The sequence below is a fragment of the Salvelinus alpinus genome, chromosome 28 (genome assembly GCF_045679555.1).
Source record: "Salvelinus alpinus chromosome 28, SLU_Salpinus.1, whole genome shotgun sequence".
Taxonomy (NCBI): domain Eukaryota; kingdom Metazoa; phylum Chordata; class Actinopteri; order Salmoniformes; family Salmonidae; genus Salvelinus; species Salvelinus alpinus.
In genome coordinates this window covers 45,613,356-45,632,371 of record NC_092113.1, presented here as the reverse complement: position 1 = coordinate 45,632,371, position 19,016 = coordinate 45,613,356, and the positions used below count along the sequence as shown (strand labels likewise).

The window sequence follows — 19,016 nt, the reverse complement described above, 5'->3', positions numbered from 1 at the left end:
TTTTGTTCAATATGGGGAAAATACAACATTATCCAGAATGCATCAGCTTAACCCTCAAGTTTACCCTGAGTCCTTAAAAAGAAAGACTACTAATGGATGGATAAAAGAGGTAGGAGAGAATTATCCATCCACACATTATGCTGTATTTCCTGGTTGACAGGTGACAGAGAGAGGGATGGAGAAGAAGGGAGCAGAGGAGAATGAGCAGATGATGCTCCACAGCTTGGTAAGAACCTGAGGGAGAAAGGGAGGTGTGTGTTAAAGGCCATTAGTAGTCATGGTGACAGAGAGATGGATGGAGAAGAAGAGAGCAGAGGCCATTAGTAGTCATGGAGGAGGCTTAATATCCTGACCTAGTGAGATATACATGGAGGAGGCTTAATATCCGGACCTAGTGAGATATACATGGAGGAGGTTTAATATCCTGACCTAGTGAGATATACATGGAGGAGGTTTAATATCCGGACCTAGTGAGATATACATGGAGGAGGTTTAATATCCTGACCTAGTGAGATATACATGGAGGAGGTTTAATATCCGGACCTAGTGAGATATACATGGTGGAGGCTTAATATCCGGACCTAGTGAGATATACATGGAGGAGGTTTAATATCCTGACCTAGTGAGATATACATAGAGGTTTAATATCCTGACCTAGTGAGATATACATGGAGGTTTAATATCCTGACCTAGTGAGATATACATGGAGGTTTAATATCCTGACCTAGTGAGATATACATGGATGTTTTAAAATCCTGACCTAGTGAGATATACATGGAGGTTTAATATCCTGACCTAGTGAGATATACATGGAGGAGGTTTAATATCCTGACCTAGTGAGATATACATGGAGGAGGTTTAATATCCTGACCTAGTGAGATATACATGGAGGAGGTTTAATATCCTGACCTAGTGAGATATACATGGAGGTTTAATATCCTGACCTAGTGAGATATACATGGAGGTTTAATATCCTGACCTAGTGAGATATACATGGAGGAGGTTTAATATCCTGACCTAGTGAGATATACATGGTGGAGGTTTAATATCCTGACCTAGTGAGATACACATGGAGGAGGTTTAATATCCTGACCTAGTGAGATATACATGGAGGTTTAATATCCTGACCTAGTGAGATATACATGGAGGAGGTTTAATATCCTGACCTAGTGAGATATACATGGTGGAGGTTTAATATCCTGACCTAGTGAGATACACATGGAGGAGGTTTAATATCCTGACCTAGTGAGATATACATGGAGGTTTAATATCCTGACCTAGTGAGATATACATGGAGGAGGTTTAATATCCTGACCTAGTAAGATATACATGGAGGTTTAATATCCTGACGTAGTGAGATATACATGGAGGAGGTTTAATATCCTGACCTAGTGAGATATACATGGAGGAGGTTTAATTCCTGACCTAGTGAGATATACATGGAGGAGGTTTAATATCCTGACTTAGTGAGATATACATGGCGGAGGTTTAATATCCTGACCTAGTGAGATATACATGGAGGAGGTTTAATATCCTGACCTAGTGAGATATACATGGAGGAGGTTTAATATCCTGACCTAGTGAGTGTAGGTAGTGTGTGTACTGAGTGTAGGTAGTGTAGTTTGTGTACTGCAGTTAAACTACACTAGTTAGTGTACTGTTAGTGGGTGTAGTGTACTGTATTTGGTGTACTGTTAGTGGGTGTAGTGTACTGTTAGTGGGTGTAGTGTACTGTTAGTGGGTGTAGTGTACTGTTAGTGGGTGTTCTGTTTTGGTCCTCAAAGCTTCTATCGAATATACTGTCTCTATCCCCTTCCTGCTCTTTCTCTCTCTTTATAGCCCTCAGAAGGAGGGAACAGGTTTCTCCAGTTGCTGAAGAGCCACAAAGAGAAGTTGGAAGAAGGGATGAGAGATCTGAGGTTGAGGAATGAAGAGCTGGAGAAAGAGGGGGAGGAGGGAAAGCGGGAGAGAGACTGTCTTCGTCGCTCAGTTGAGCAACTCGAATCCAAGCTGGTTCAGGCACAGGTAGAGTGTGTGTGTTAGGGTCATTCTGTGTAAAAAATCAACAATAGAAGGTAGGTGAGGGCGGGGTCATCTGGGGGAGGGCGGGGTCGGAAGGGGGGAGGGCGGGGTTAGGGGGGAGGGCGGGGTTGGGGTGGTGGGGTGGGGTTGGAAGGGGGGAGGGCAGGGTCGTCTGGGGGAGGGCGGGGTCGTCTGGGGGAGGACGGGGTTGGAAGGGGGAGGGCGGGATCGTCGGGGGGAGGGCGGGGTTGGAAGGGGGAGGGCGGGATCGTCGGGGGGAGGGCGGGGTCGGAAGGGGGAGGGCGGGGTTGGAAGGGGGAGGGCGGGATCGTCGGGGGGAGGGCGGGGTTGGAAGGGGGAGGGCGGGATCGTCGGGGGGAGGGTGGGGTTGGAAGGGGGAGGGCGGGATCGTCGGGGGGATTCCTCGTCTCAGCGCTCTGTAGCGACTCTTTGTGGCGGAGCGGGCTCCTTCAAGCTGACGTCACGTGGAACGGTGTTCCCTCCGACAGATTGGTGTGTCTGACTCCTGGGTTAGAGCAGTGTGTTTTGGCGGAGCATGTTTCAGAGGATGTCTCAACCTTCGCCTCTCCTGGGCCCTCTGGGGAGTTGCCGCTCAGACACGTAACAACGCCGGATACCACTAAATGAAATGGTGGACTAAAATGTGTATCAAAATATTAAAATGGAAGGTAAAGGCATGCTTGTGTTCCTTAGAGCTGTGGTGTTACCGAGGAAACGGTTCAGCATTCCGATGCATCGCCCCCATCTGACAGGTATGACATCATTTCCTCATCACTTCCTGCAACGTGTGTGTCTTTGTGTGTGTGTGCGCTGATGTTTCTGCCTCCTGTTTCCTCAGCTCCCACCTGGCCAAACTCACAGAGCAGCTGCAAGCCACACAGTGCAGGTAAGAACTGTCTAGTGTCGCTCTATGTTGCCTTGTAATACTAAATACGTGTGTGTGTGTGTGTGTGTGTGTGTGTGTGTGTGTGTGTGTGTGTGTGTGTGTGTGTGTGTGTGTGTGTGTGTGTGTGTGTGTGTGTGTGTGTGTGTGTGTGTGTGTGTGTGTGTGTGTGTGTGTGTGTGTGTGTGTGTGTGTGTGTGTGTGTGTGTGTGTGTGTGTGTGTGTAGGTACAGAGAGCTGCAGGAGAAGTTAGATTCCCTCCAGAAGACTTCAGCTCAGAGAGACAGAACTGAAGTACTGCTTAAACAGAAGGACAAGGACTGTGCCCAGGTACACACACACACACACTACACTCACAACACACACACACCGCCCTATCCACAAACACTCACTACACACACACACCGCCCTCACCACAAATGGCGCCGGAGGAGAATGGCGCCCAGTGGGTGATGGCTGCCGTTTTACATGCTCCTAACCAACTCTGCTATTCTGTTTGTTTTTTTGTCACATTGTTTGTAACTTATTTTTTTTAAACTTATTTTGTACATAATGTTTCTGCCACCGTCTCTTATGACCAAAAAGAGCTTCAGAACAACGATTACTCACCTCGTACTGGATGAAGGTTTTATCTTTAACGAGTCGGACGTGAAGGATTTACCGCTGATGCTGGACCAGGCCCAATCATTCGCATGAAGAAGAGAAGGAACGCAGGTCCGGGTGCCTTGTGAGAATTCGTAAGCGAGTGTGTAACCTGCCTCTACCATCCGTTCTATTGGCCGTGCAATCATTGGAGAATAAACTGGATGAGCTCCGTTAAAGACTCTCTTACCAACGGGACATTAAAAACTGTAATATCTTATGATTCACTGAGTTGTGGCTGAATGACGACACGGATAACATACAGGTACGACGAGGGGTGGTGGTCTGTATCTGTTTGTCAATAACAACTGGTGCACAAAATCTAATATTAACAATGTCTCAAGGTTTTACTCACCTGAGGTAGAGTATGATAAGCTGTAGACCACACTATTTACCAAGAGAGGTTTCATCTATATTTTTCATAGCTGGCTTATTTCAAAATTCAAAAGGCACTCGCACATCTGAGCAATCTTTTTTGCAGGTGCCATGGTAACAGTTGAACAAGACGAAGGAAAAAGGAAACCGCACACTGCTCTGATAGTATCACTGATCTTTAATAAGCTTTACGTATCGGCCTCACGGCCTTCATCAAAAGCCTTCATAGCTGTCTTATTTACCACCACAAACCGATGCTGCCACTAAGACCACACTCAATGAGCTGTATACGGCCATAAGCAGACAGGACAACACTCAATGAGCTGTATACGGCCATAAGCAGACAGGACAACACTCAATGAGCTGTATACGGCCATAAGCAGACAGGACAACACTCAATGAGCTGTATACAGCCATAAGCAGACAGGACAACACTCAATGAGCTGTATACGGCCATAAGCAGACAGGACAACACTCAATGAGCTGTATACGGCCATAAGCAGACAGGACAACACTCAATGAGCTGTATACGGCCATAAGCAGACAGGACAACACTCAATGAGCTGTATACGGCCATAAGCAGACAGGACAACACTCAATGAGCTGTATACGGCCATAAGCAGACAGGACAACACTCAATGAGCTGTATACGGCCATAAGCAGACAGGACAACACTCAATGAGCTGTATACGGCCATAAGCAGACAGGACAACACTCAATGAGCTGTATACGGCCATAAGCAGACAGGACAACACTCAATGAGCTGTATACGGCCATAAGCAGACAGGACAACACTCAATGAGCTGTATACGGCCATAAGCAGACAGGACAACACTCAATGAGCTGTATACGGCCATAAGCAGACAGGACAACACTCAATGAGCTGTATACGGCCATAAGCAGACAGGACAACACTCAATGAGCTGTATACGGCCATAAGCAGACAGGACAACACTCAATGAGCTGTATACGGCCATAAGCAGACAGGACAACACTCATCCAGAGGCGGTGCTCCTAGTGGGCGGGGACTTTAATGTAGGGAAACTTAAATCAGTTTTGCCTTATTTCTACCAGCATGTCACATGTGCAACCAGAGAGAAAACAACTCTAGACATTTACTCCACAGACAGAGACGCGTACAAAGCTCTCCCCAGCCCTCCATTTGGCAATTCTGACCATAATTCTATCCTCCTGATTCCTGCTAACAAGCAAAAACTAAAGCAGGAAGTACCAGTGACTCACTCAATACAGAAGTGGTCAGATGACGCAGATGCTAAGCTACAGGACTGTTTTGCTAGTAAAGGCTGGAATATGTTCTGGGATTCATCCAATGGCATTGAGGAGTACACCACATCAATCATCAATAAGTGCATCAATGACGACGTACGTACCCCAACCAGAAGCCATGGATTACAGACAACAGCCGCACTGAGCTAAAGAGTAGAGCTGCAGCTTTCAAGGAGCAGGAAACTAATCGGAAACGCTTATAAGAAATCTCACTACGCCCTCCGACGAACCACCAAACAGGAAAAGCATCAATACAGGACTAAGATTGAATCGTATTTCGCCGTTTCCTACACTCGTCAGATGTGACAGGGCTTGCAAACTATTACAGACTACAAAGTGAAGCCCAGTCGCGAGCTGCCCAGTGACACGAGCCTACCAGATGAGCTTAATTACTTCTATGCTCGCTTTGAGGCAAGCAACACTGAGGCATGCATGAGAGCATCAGCTGTTCCGGACGACTGTGGGATCATGCTCTTCGTATCCGATGTGAGTAAGACCTTTAAACAGGTCAATATTCACAAGGCCGCTGGGCCAGACAGATTACCAGGACGTGTACTCAGAGCATGCGCTGACCAACATCTGTCTCTCTCTCTGTGTCTGTCTAACATCTCTCTCTCTGTGTCTGTCTGAGTAACAACTCTCTCTCGCTGTGTCTATGGTGTTTGTTTAGCTGGCTAAGGACGGCGAGGCGCTGAAGGCCCAGGTGACGTCTCTTCTGGGTGAGCTGAGAGAGAGACAGAGCTGTCTGGACCAGAGCCAGCAGGACCGCAACATACTGGACGACAAGTATGACATGTTTGTGTGTTAACTCTCAGCAAATTGCCTAGGGTTAGGGTAACCCCTGTTACCATGGACTGTAAACTAGGCTTCAGCCATCTCAGTGAGCTCACACCTTGTAGCATGCAAACAATCCAGGTCTCAAACCCCTGTTTACACTGTTACTGCCACCATGGACTGTAAACTAGGTTCAGGACTGTTACTGCCACCATGGACTGTAAACTAGGTTCGGGACTGTTGATGCCACCGTGGACTGTAAACTAGGTTCAGGACTGTTGATGCCACCATGGACTGTAAACTAGGTTCAGGACTGTTACTGCCACCGTGGACTGTAAACTAGGTTCAGGACTGTTACTGCCACCATGGACTGTAAACTAGGTTCAGGACTGTTGATGCCACCATGGACTGTAATGGAGGTTCAGGACTGTTGATGCCACCATGGACTGTAAACTAGGTTCAGGACTGTTACTGCCACCATGGACTGTAAACTAGGTTCAGGACTGTTACTGCCACCATGGACTGTAAACTATGTTCAGGACTGTTGCTGCCACCATGGACTGTAATGGAGGTTCAGGACTGTTGATGCCACCATGGACTGTAAACTAGGTTCAGGACTGTTGATGCCACCATGGACTGTAATGGAGGTTCAGGACTGTTGATGCCACCATGGACTGTAAACTAGGTTCAGGACTGTTGATGCCACCATGGACTGTAAACTAGGTTCAGGACTGTTGATGCCACCATGAACTGTAATGGAGGTTCAGGACTGTTGATGCCACCATGGACTGTAAACTAGGTTCAGGACTGTTACTGCCACCGTGGACTGTAAACTAGGTTCAGGACTGTTGCTGCCACCATGGACTGTAAACTATGTTCAGGACTGTTGCTGCCACCATGGACTGTAAACTAGGTTCAGGACTGTTACTGCCACCATGGACTGTAAACTATGTTCAGGACTGTTACTGCCACCATGGACTGTAAACTAGGTTCAGGACAGTTACTGCCACCATGGACTGTAAACTATGTTCAGATTTGTTACTGCCACCATGGACTGTAAACTAGGTTCAGGACTGTTACTGCCACCATGGACTGTAAACTAGGTTCAGGACTGTTGATGCCACCATGGACTGTAAACTAGGTTCAGGACTGTTGATGCCACCATGGACTGTAAACTAGGTTCAGGACTGTTGTTGCCACCATGGACTGTAAACTATGTTCAGGACTGTTACTGCCACCATCGACTGTAAACTGTGTTCAGAACTGTTGCTGCCACCATGGACTGTAAACTAGGTTCAGGACTGTTACTGCCACCATGGACTGTAAACTATGTTCAGGACTGTTGATGCCACCATGGACTGTAAACTAGGTTCAGGACTGTTGATGCCACCATGGACTGTAGGCTAGGTTCAGGACTGTTACTGCCACCATGGACTTTAAACTAGGTTCAGGACTGTTGATGCCACCATGGACTGTAAACTAGGTTCAGGACTGTTGATGCCACCATGGACTGTAAACTAGGTTCAGGACTGTTGATGCCACCATGGACTGTAAACTAGGTTCAGGACTGTTACTGCCACCATGGACTGTAAACTAGGTTCAGGACTGTTACTGCCACCATGGACTGTAAACTAGGTTCAGGACTGTTACTGCCACCGTGGACTGTAAACTAGGTTCAGGACTGTTACTGCCACCATGGACTGTAAACTAGGTTCAGGACTGTTGATGCCACCATGGACTGTAATGGAGGTTCAGGACTGTTGATGCCACCATGGACTGTAAACTAGGTTCAGGACTGTTACTGCCACCATGGACTGTAAACTAGGTTCAGGACTGTTACTGCCACCATGGACTGTAAACTATGTTCAGGACTGTTGCTGCCACCATGGACTGTAATGGAGGTTCAGGACTGTTGATGCCACCATGGACTGTAAACTAGGTTCAGGACTGTTGATGCCACCATGGACTGTAATGGAGGTTCAGGACTGTTGATGCCACCATGGACTGTAAACTAGGTTCAGGACTGTTGATGCCACCATGGACTGTAAACTAGGTTCAGGACTGTTGATGCCACCATGGACTGTAATGGAGGTTCAGGACTGTTGATGCCACCATGGACTGTAAACTAGGTTCAGGACTGTTACTGCCACCGTGGACTGTAAACTAGGTTCAGAACTGTTGCTGCCACCATGGACTGTAAACTATGTTCAGGACTGTTGCTGCCACCATGGACTGTAAACTAGGTTCAGGACTGTTACTGCCACCATGGACTGTAAACTATGTTCAGGACTGTTACTGCCACCATGGACTGTAAACTAGGTTCAGGACTGTTACTGCCACCATGGACTGTAAACTATGTTCAGGTTTGTTACTGCCACCATGGACTGTAAACTAGGTTCAGGACTGTTACTGCCACCATGGACTGTAAACTAGGTTCAGGACTGTTACTGCCACCATGGACTGTAAACTAGGTTCAGGACTGTTGATGCCACCATGGACTGTAAACTAGGTTCAGGACTGTTACTGCATCCATGGACTGTAAACTATGTTCAGGACTGTTGATGCCACCATGGACTGTAAACTAGGTTCAGGACTGTTACTGCCACCATGGACTGTAGGCTAGGTTCAGGACTGTTACTGCCACCATGGACTGTAAACTAGAGGTGGGGGGGTTTAACGTTACTAGACAGCTGAGGTGGGGGGTTTAACACTACTAGACGGCTGAGGTGGGGGTTTAACTCTACTAGACGGCTGAGGTGGGGGGTTTAACGCTACTAGACGGCTGAGGTGGGGGGGTTTAACGTTACTAGACGGCTGAGGTGGGGGGTTTAACGCTACTAGACGGCTGAGGTGGGGGGTTTAACGCTACTAGACGGCTGAGGTGGGGGGGTTTAACGCTACTAGACGGCTGAGGTGGGGGGGTTTAACACTACTAGACGGCTGAGGTGGGGGGTTTAACTCTACTAGACGGCTGAGGTGGGGGGGTTTAACACTACTAGACGGCTGAGGTGGGGGGTTTAACGCTACCAGACGGCTGAGGTGGGGGGGTTTAACGCTACTAGACGGCTGAGGTGGGGGGTTTAACGCTACCAGACGGCTGAGGTGGGGGGGTTTAACACTACTAGACGGCTGAGGTGGGGGGTTTAACACTACTAGACGGCTGAGGTGGGGGGATTCAACCCTACCAGACGGCTGAGGTGGGGGTTTAACACTACCAGACGGCTGAGGTGGGGGGTTTAACTCTACTAGACGGCTGAGGTGGGGCGTTTAACGCTACTCGACGGCTGAGGTGGGGGGTTTAACGCTACTAGACGGCTGAGGTGGGGGGGTTTAACGCTACTAGACGGCTGAGGTGGGGGGGTTTAACGCTACTAGACGGCTGAGGTGGGGGGGTTTAACGCTACTAGACGGCTGAGGTGGGGGGGTTTAACGCTACTAGACGGCTGAGGTGGGGGGGTTTAACGCTACTAGACGGCTGAGGTGGGGGGTTTAACGCTACTAGACGGCTGAGGTGGGGGGTTTAACGCTACCAGACGGCTGAGGTGGGGGGGTTTAACGCTACTAGACGGCTGAGGTGGGGGGTTTAACACTACTAGACGGCTGAGGTGGGGGGGTTTAACACTACTAGACGGCTGAGGTGGGGGGGTTTAACACTACCAGACGGCTGAGGTGGGGGGGTTTAACGCTACCAGACGGCTGAGGTGGGGGGTTTAACGCTACCAGACGGCTGAGGTGGGGGGGTTTAACGCTACTAGACGGCTGAGGTGGGGGGTTTAACACTACTAGACGGCTGAGGTGGGGGGGTTTAACACTACTAGACGGCTGAGGTGGGGGGGTTTAACACTACTAGACGGCTGAGGTGGGGGGGTTTAACACTACTAGACGGCTGAGGTGGGGGTTTAACACTACCAGACGGCTGAGGTGGGGGTTTAACACTACCAGACGGCTGAGGTGGGGGGGTTTAACACTACCAAACGGCTGAGGTGGGGGGTTTAACACTACCAGACGGCTGAGGTGGGGGGGTTTAACGCTACTAGACGGCTGAGGTGGGGGGTTTAACACTACTAGACGGCTGAGGTGGGGGTTTAACGCTACTAGACGGCTGAGGTGGGGGGTTTAACGCTACCAGACGGCTGAGGTGGGGGGGTTTAACGCTACTAGACGGCTGAGGTGGGGGTTTTAACACTACTAGACGGCTGAGGTGGGGGTTTAACGCTACCAGACGGCTGAGGTGGGGGGGTTTAACGCTACCAGACGGCTGAGGTGGGGGGTTTAACGCTACCAGACGGCTGAGGTGGGGGGGTTTAACGCTACCAGACGGCTGAGGTGGGGGGTTTAACGCTACTAGACGGCTGAGGTGGGGGTTTAACGCTACTAGACGGCTGAGGTGGGGGGTTTAACGCTACTAGACGGCTGAGGTGGGGGGTTTAACGCTACTAGACGGCTGAGGTGGGGGGGGGGGGGTTTAACGCTACTAGACGGCTGAGGTGGGGGGTTTAACGCTACTAGACGGCTGAGGTGGGGGGTTTAACGCTACTAGACGGCTGAGGTGGGGGGGTTTAACGCTACTAGACGGCTGAGGTGGGGGGTTTAACACTACTAGACGGCTGAGGTGGGGGGTTTAACGCTACTAGACGGCTGAGGTGGGGGGTTTAACACTACTAGACGGCTGAGGTGGGGGGGTTTAACGTTACTAGACAGCTGAGGTGGGGGGGTTTAACACTACTAGACGGCTGAGGTGGGGGGTTTAACGCTACTAGACGGCTGAGGTGGGGGGTTTAACACTACTAGACGGCTGAGGTGGGGGGTTTAACGTTACTAGACAGCTGAGGTGGGGGTTTAACGCTACTAGACGGCTGAGGTGGGGGTTTAACACTACCAGACGGCTGAGGTGGGGGTTTAACACTACCAGACGGCTGAGGTGGGGGGGTTTAACACTACTAGACGGCTGAGGTGGGGGTTTAACACTACCAGACGGCTGAGGTGGGGGTTTAACACTACCAGACGGCTGAGGTGGGGGGGTTTAACACTACTAAACGGCTGAGGTGGGGAGTTTAACACTACCAGACGGCTGAGGTGGGGGGGTTTAACGCTACTAGACGGCTGAGGTGGGGGGTTTAACGCTACTAGACGGCTGAGGTGGGGGGTTTAACGCTACCAGACGGCTGAGGTGGGGGGGTTTAACGCTACTAGACGGCTGAGGTGGGGGGTTTAACACTACTAGACGGCTGAGGTGGGGGGGTTTAACACTACTAGACGGCTGAGGTGGGGGGGTTTAACACTACCAGACGGCTGAGGTGGGGGGGTTTAACGCTACTAGACGGCTGAGGTGGGGGGTTTAACGCTACCAGACGGCTGAGGTGGGGGGGTTTAACGCTACTAGACGGCTGAGGTGGGGGGGTTTAACACTACTAGACGGCTGAGGTGGGGGGGTTTAACACTACTAGACGGCTGAGGTGGGGGGGTTTAACACTACTAGACGGCTGAGGTGGGGGGGTTTAACACTACTAGACGGCTGAGGTGGGGGTTTAACACTACCAGACGGCTGAGGTGGGGGTTTAACACTACCAGACGGCTGAGGTGGGGGGGTTTAACACTACTAAACGGCTGAGGTGGGGGGTTTAACACTACCAGACGGCTGAGGTGGGGGGGTTTAACGCTACTAGACGGCTGAGGTGGGGGGTTTAACACTACTAGACGGCTGAGGTGGGGGTTTAACGCTACTAGACGGCTGAGGTGGGGGGTTTAACGCTACCAGACGGCTGAGGTGGGGGGGTTTAACGCTACTAGACGGCTGAGGTGGGGGTTTTAACACTACTAGACGGCTGAGGTGGGGGTTTAACGCTACCAGACGGCTGAGGTGGGGGGGTTTAACGCTACCAGACGGCTGAGGTGGGGGGTTTAACGCTACCAGACGGCTGAGGTGGGGGGGTTTAACGCTACCAGACGGCTGAGGTGGGGGGTTTAACGCTACTAGACGGCTGAGGTGGGGGTTTAACGCTACTAGACGGCTGAGGTGGGGGGTTTAACGCTACTAGACGGCTGAGGTGGGGGGTTTAACGCTACTAGACGGCTGAGGTGGGGGGGGGGGGGGGTTTAACGCTACTAGACGGCTGAGGTGGGGGGTTTAACGCTACTAGACGGCTGAGGTGGGGGGTTTAACGCTACTAGACGGCTGAGGTGGGGGGGTTTAACGCTACTAGACGGCTGAGGTGGGGGGTTTAACACTACTAGACGGCTGAGGTGGGGGGTTTAACGCTACTAGACGGCTGAGGTGGGGGGTTTAACACTACTAGACGGCTGAGGTGGGGGGGTTTAACGTTACTAGACAGCTGAGGTGGGGGGGTTTAACACTACTAGACGGCTGAGGTGGGGGGTTTAACGCTACTAGACGGCTGAGGTGGGGGGTTTAACACTACTAGACGGCTGAGGTGGGGGGTTTAACGTTACTAGACAGCTGAGGTGGGGGTTTAACGCTACTAGACGGCTGAGGTGGGGGGTTTAACACTACCAGACGGCTGAGGTGGGGGGTTTAACACTACCAGACGGCTGAGGTGGGGGGGTTTAACACTACTAGACGGCTGAGGTGGGGGTTTAACACTACCAGACGGCTGAGGTGGGGGTTTAACACTACCAGACGGCTGAGGTGGGGGGGTTTAACACTACTAAACGGCTGAGGTGGGGGGTTTAACACTACCAGACGGCTGAGGTGGGGGGGTTTAACGCTACTAGACGGCTGAGGTGGGGGGTTTAACACTACTAGACGGCTGAGGTGGGGGTTTAACGCTACTAGACGGCTGAGGTGGGGGGTTTAACGCTACCAGACGGCTGAGGTGGGGGGGTTTAACGCTACTAGACGGCTGAGGTGGGGGTTTTAACACTACTAGACGGCTGAGGTGGGGGGGTTTAACGCTACCAGACGGCTGAGGTGGGGGGGTTTAACGCTACTAGACGGCTGAGGTGGGGGGTTTAACGCTACCAGACGGCTGAGGTGGGGGGGTTTAACGCTACCAGACGGCTGAGGTGGGGGGTTTAACGCTACTAGACGGCTGAGGTGGGGGTTTAACGCTACTAGACGGCTGAGGTGGGGGGTTTAACGCTACTAGACGGCTGAGGTGGGGGGTTTAACGCTACTAGACGGCTGAGGTGGGGGGTTTAACGCTACTAGACGGCTGAGGTGGGGGGTTTAACGCTACTAGACGGCTGAGGTGGGGGGTTTAACGCTACTAGACGGCTGAGGTGGGGGGGTTTAACGCTACTAGACGGCTGAGGTGGGGGGTTTAACACTACTAGACGGCTGAGGTGGGGGGTTTAACGCTACTAGACGGCTGAGGTGGGGGGTTTAACACTACTAGACGGCTGAGGTGGGGGGGTTTAACGTTACTAGACAGCTGAGGTGGGGGGGTTTAACACTACTAGACGGCTGAGGTGGGGGGTTTAACGCTACTAGACGGCTGAGGTGGGGGGTTTAACACTACTAGACGGCTGAGGTGGGGGGTTTAACGTTACTAGACAGCTGAGGTGGGGGTTTAACGCTACTAGACGGCTGAGGTGGGGGGTTTAACACTACTAAACGGCTGAGGTGGGGGGTTTAACACTACTAGACGGCTGAGGTGGGGGGGTTTAACGTTACTAGACAGCTGAGGTGGGGGTTTAACACTACTAGACGGCTGAGGTGGGGGGTTTAACGCTACTAGACGGCTGAGGTGGGGGGTTTAACACTACTAAACGGCTGAGGTGGGGGGTTTAACACTACTAGACGGCTGAGGTGGGGGGGTTTAACGTTACTAGACAGCTGAGGTGGGGGTTTAACACTACTAGACGGCTGAGGTGGGGGGTTTAACGCTACTAGACGGCTGAGGTGGGGGGTTTAACACTACTAGACGGCTGAGGTGGGGGGTTTAACACTACTAGACGGCTGAGGTGGGGGGGTTTAACACTACTAGACGGCTGAGGTGGGGGGGTTTAACGTTACTAGACGGCTGAGGTGGGGGGTTTAACACTACTAGACGGCTGAGGTGGGGGGTTTAACACTACTAGACGGCTGAGGTGGGGGGTTTAACGCTACTAGACGGCTGAGGTGGGGGGTTTAACGCTACTAGACGGCTGAGGTGGGGGGTTTAACACTACTAGACGGCTGAGGTGGGGGGTTTAACACTACTAGACGGCTGAGGTGGGGGGTTTAACACTACTAGACGGCTGTGGTGGGGGGGTTTAACGCTACTAGACGGCTGAGGTGGGGGGTTTAACGCTACTAGACGGCTGAGGTGGGGGGGGTTTAACGCTACTAGACGGCTGAGGTGGGGGGTTTAACACTACCAGACGGCTGAGGTGGGGGGGTTTAACGCTACTAGACGGCTGAGGTGGGGGGGTTTAACGCTACTAGACGGCTGAGGTGGGGGGTTTAACGCTACTAGACGGCTGAGGTGGGGGGTTTAACGCTACTAGACGGCTGAGGTGGGGGGTTTAACGCTACTAGACGGCTGAGGTGGGGGGTTTAACGCTACTAGACGGCTGAGGTGGGGGGTTTAACGCTACCAGACGGCTGAGGTGGGGGGTTTAACGCTACTAGACGGCTGAGGTGGGGGGTTTAACGCTACTAGACGGCTGAGGTGGGGGGTTTAACACTACCAGACGGCTGAGGTGGGGGGTTTAACGCTACTAGACGGGTGGGGTGGGGGGTTTAACACTACTAGACGGCTGAGGTGGGGGGTTTAACGCTACTAGATGGCTGAGGTGGGGTGGGGGGTTTAACACTACTAGACGGCTGAGTTGGGGGGTTTAACACTACTAGACGGCTGAGGTGGGGGGTTTAACACTACCAGACGGCTGAGGTGGGGGGTTTAACGCTACTAGACGGCTGAGGTGGGGGGGTTTAACGCTACTAGACGGCTGAGGTGGGGGTTTAACGCTACTAGACGGCTGAGGTGGGGTGGGGGGTTTAACACTACTAGACGGCTGAGGTGGGGGGTTTAACACTACTAGACGGCTGAGGTGGGGGGTTTAACACTACCAGACAGCTGAGGTGGGGGGTTTAACGCTACTAGACGGCTGAGGTGGGGTGGGGGGTTTAACACTACTAGACGGCTGAGGTGGGGGGTTTAACACTACTAGACGGCTGAGGTGGGGGGGTTTAACGCTACTAGACGGCTGAGGTGGGGGGTTTAACGCTACTAGACGGCTGAGGTGGGGGGTTTAACGCTACTAGACGGCTGAGGTGGGGGGGTTTAACGCTACTAGACGGCTGAGGTGGGGGGTTTAACGCTACTAGACGGCTGAGGTGGGGGGTTTAACGCTACTAGACGGCTGAGGTGGGGGGTTTAACGCTACTAGACGGCTGAGGTGGGGGGTTTAACGCTACTAGACGGCTGAGGTGGGGGGTTTAACGCTACTAGACGGCTGAGATGGGGGTTTAACTCTACTAGACGGCTGAGGTGGGGGGTTTAACACTACTAGACGGCTGAGGTGGGGGTTTAACACTACTAGACGGCTGAGGTGGGGGGTTTAACACTACTAGACGGCCTAGGTGGGGGGGTTTAACGCTACTAGACGGCTGAGGTGGGGGGTTTAACGCTACAAGACGGCTGAGGTGGGGGGGTTTAACGCTACTAGACGGCTGAGGTGGGGGGGTTTAACGCTACTAGACGGCTGAGGTGGGGGGTTTAACACTACTAGACGGCTGAGGTGGGGGGTTTAACTCTACTAGACGGCTGAGGTGGGGGGGTTTAACACTACTAGACGGCTGAGGTGGGGGTTTAACGCTACTAGACGGCTGAGGTGGTGGGTTTAACGCTACTAGACGGCTGAGGTGGGGGGTTTAACGCTACCAGACGGCTGAGGTGGGGGGTTTAACGCTACCAGACGGCTGAGGTGGGGGGGTTTAACTCTACCAGACGGCTGAGGTGGGGGGGTTTAACACTACTAGACGGCTGAGGTGGGGGGTTTAACGCTACCAGACGGCTGAGGTGGGGGGTTTAACGCTACTAGACGGCTGAGGTGGGGGGGTTTAACGCTACTAGACGGCTGAGGTGGGGGGGTTTAACACTACTAGACGGCTGAGGTGGGGGGTTTAACACTACCAGACGGCTGAGGTGGGGGGTTTAACGCTACCAGACGGCTGAGGTGGGGGGGTTTAACGCTACTAGACGGCTGAGGTGGGGGGGGTTTAACGCTACTAGACGGCTGAGGTGGGGGGGTTTAACGCTACTAGACGGCTGAGGTGGGGGGGTTTAACGCTACCAGACGGCTGAGGTGGGGGGGTTTAACACTACTAGACGGCTGAGGTGGGGGGGTTTAACGCTACTAGACGGCTGAGGTGGGGGGGTTTAACGCTACTAGACGGCTGAGGTGGGGGGTTTAACGCTACTAGACGGCTGAGGTGGGGGGGTTTAACGCTACTAGACGGCTGAGGTGGGGGGGTTTAACGCTACTAGACGGCTGAGGTGGGGGGGTTTAACGCTACCAGACGGCTGAGGTGGGGGGGGTTTAACGCTACCAGACGGCTGAGGTGGGGGGTTTAACGCTACTAGACGGCTGAGGTGGGGGGTTTAACACTACTAGACGGCTGAGGTGGGGGGGTTTAACACTACTAGACAGCTGAGGTGGGGGTTTAACGCTACTAGACGGCTGAGGTGGGGGGTTTAACGCTACTAGACGGCTGAGGTGGGGGGTTTAACGCTACTAGACGGCTGAGGTGGGGGGGTTTAACGCTACTAGACGGCTGAGGTGGGGGGTTTAACACTACTAGACGGCTGAGGTGGGGGGGTTTAACGTTACTAGACGGCTGAGGTGGGGGGGTTTAACGTTACTAGACGGCTGAGGTGGGGGGTTTAACGCTACCAGACGGCTGAGGTGGGGGGTTTAACGCTACCAGACGGCTGAGGTGGGGGGGTTTAACGCTACTAGACGGCTGAGGTGGGGGGGGTTTAACGCTACTAGACGGCTGAGGTGGGGGGGTTTAACGCTACTAGACGGCTGAGGTGGGGGGGTTTAACACTACTAGACGGCTGAGGTGGGGGGTTTAACACTACCAGACGGCTGAGGTGGGGGGGTTTAACGCTACTAGACGGCTGAGGTGGGGGGTTTAACGCTACTAGACGGCTGAGGTGGGGGGGTTTAACGCTACTAGACGGCTGAGGTGGGGGGGTTTAACGCTACCAGACGGCTGAGGTGGGGGGGTTTAACACTACTAGACGGCTGAGGTGGGGGTTTAACGCTACTAGACGGCTGAGGTGGGGGGTTTAACGCTACTAGACGGCTGAGGTGGGGGGTTTAACGCTACTAGACGGCTGAGGTGGGGGGGTTTAACGCTACTAGACGGCTGAGGTGGGGGGGTTTAACGCTACTAGACGGCTGAGGTGGGGGGGTTTAACGCTACCAGACGGCTGAGGTGGGGGGGGTTTAACGCTACCAGACGGCTGAGGTGGGGGGTTTAACGCTACTAGACGGCTGAGGTGGGGGTTTAACACTACTAGACGGCTGAGGTGGGGGGTTAACGCTACTAGGTGGGGGGTTTAACGCTACTAGACGGCTGAGGTGGGGGGTTTAACGCTACTAGACGGCTGAGGTGGGGGGTTTAACGCTACTAGACGGCTGAGGTGGGGGGGTTTAACGCTACTAGACGGCTGAGGTGGGGGGTTTAACACTACTAGACGGCTGAGGTGGGGGGGTTTAACGTTACTAGACGGCTGAGGTGGGGGGGTTTAACGTTACTAGACGGCTGAGGTGGGGGGTTTAACGTTACTAGACGGCTGAGGTGGGGGGTTTAACACTACTAGACGGCTGAGGTGGGGGGTTTAACACTACTAGACGGCTGAGGTGGGGGGGTTTAACACTACTAGACGGCTGAGGTGGGGGGGTTTAACACTACTAGACGGCTGAGGTGGGGGGTTTAACGCTACTAGACGGCTGAGGTGGGGGGGTTTAACGCTACTAGACGGCTGAGGTGGGGAGGTTTAACGCTACTAGACGGCTGAGGTGGGGGGTTTAACGCTACCAGACGGCTGAGGTGGGGGGTTTAACGCTACTAGACGGCTGAGGTGGGGGGGTTTAACGCTACTAGACGGCTGAGGTGGGGGGGTTTAACGCTACTAGACGGCTGAGGTGGGGGGTTTAACGCTACCAGACGGCTGAGGTGGGGGGGTTTAACACTACTAGACGGCTGAGGTGGGGGGGTTTAACGCTACTAGACGGCTGAGGTGGGGGGTTTAACACTACCAGACGGCTGAGGTGGGGGGGTTTAACGCTACCAGACGGCTGAGGTGGGGGGGTTTAACGCTACCAGACGGCTGAGGTGGGGGGGTTTAACGCTACCAGACGGCTGAGGTGGGGGGGTTTAACGCTACTAGACGGCTGAGGTGGGGGGGTTTAACACTACTAGACGGCTGAGGTGGGGGGGTTTAACGCTACTAGACGGCTGAGGTGGGGGGTTTAACGCTACTAGACGGCTGAGGTGGGGGGGGTTTAACTCTACTAGACGGCTGAGGTGGGGGGTTTAACACAACTAGACGGCTGAGTTGGGGGGGGTTTAACTCTACTAGACGGCTGAGGTGGGGGGTTTAACACAACTAGACGGCTGAGGTGGGGGTTTAACACTACTTGACGGCTGAGGTGGGGGGTTTAACACTACTAGACGGCTGAGGTGGGGGGGTTTAACACTACTAGACGGCTGAGGTGGGGGGGTTTAACTCTACCAGACGGCTGAGGTGGGGGGGTTTAACTCTACCAGACGGCTGAGGTGGGGGGGTTTAACTCTACCAGACGGCTGAGGTGGGGGGGTTTAACACTACTAGACGGCTGAGGTGGGGGGTTTAACACTACTAGACGGCTGAGGTGGGGGGTTTAACGTTACTAGACAGCTGAGGTGGGGAGGTTTAACACTACTAGACGGCTGAGGTGGGGGGGTTTAACACTACTAGACAGCTGAGGTGGGGGGGTTTAACACTACTAGACGGCTGAGGTGGGGGGGTTTAACACTACTAGACGGCTGAGGTGGGGGGTTTAACACTACTAG

The 19,016-nt window shown here is 52.8% G+C and overlaps 1 protein-coding gene across 1 annotated transcript in view; it reads left to right on the top strand.

The window, feature by feature from the left end:
* The window catches only part of LOC139557932 (NF-kappa-B essential modulator-like), a gene marked incomplete in the record, with an annotated part of 51,141 nt that overhangs the window by 8,044 nt on the left and 24,081 nt on the right, over positions 1-19,016 (top strand). Inside the window, 6 exon segments of the mRNA XM_071373288.1 lie at positions 161-226; positions 1,840-2,025; positions 2,737-2,795; positions 2,882-2,929; positions 3,154-3,256; positions 5,901-6,016. Coding sequence (XP_071229389.1) covers positions 161-226; positions 1,840-2,025; positions 2,737-2,795; positions 2,882-2,929; positions 3,154-3,256; positions 5,901-6,016 — 578 coding nt within the window.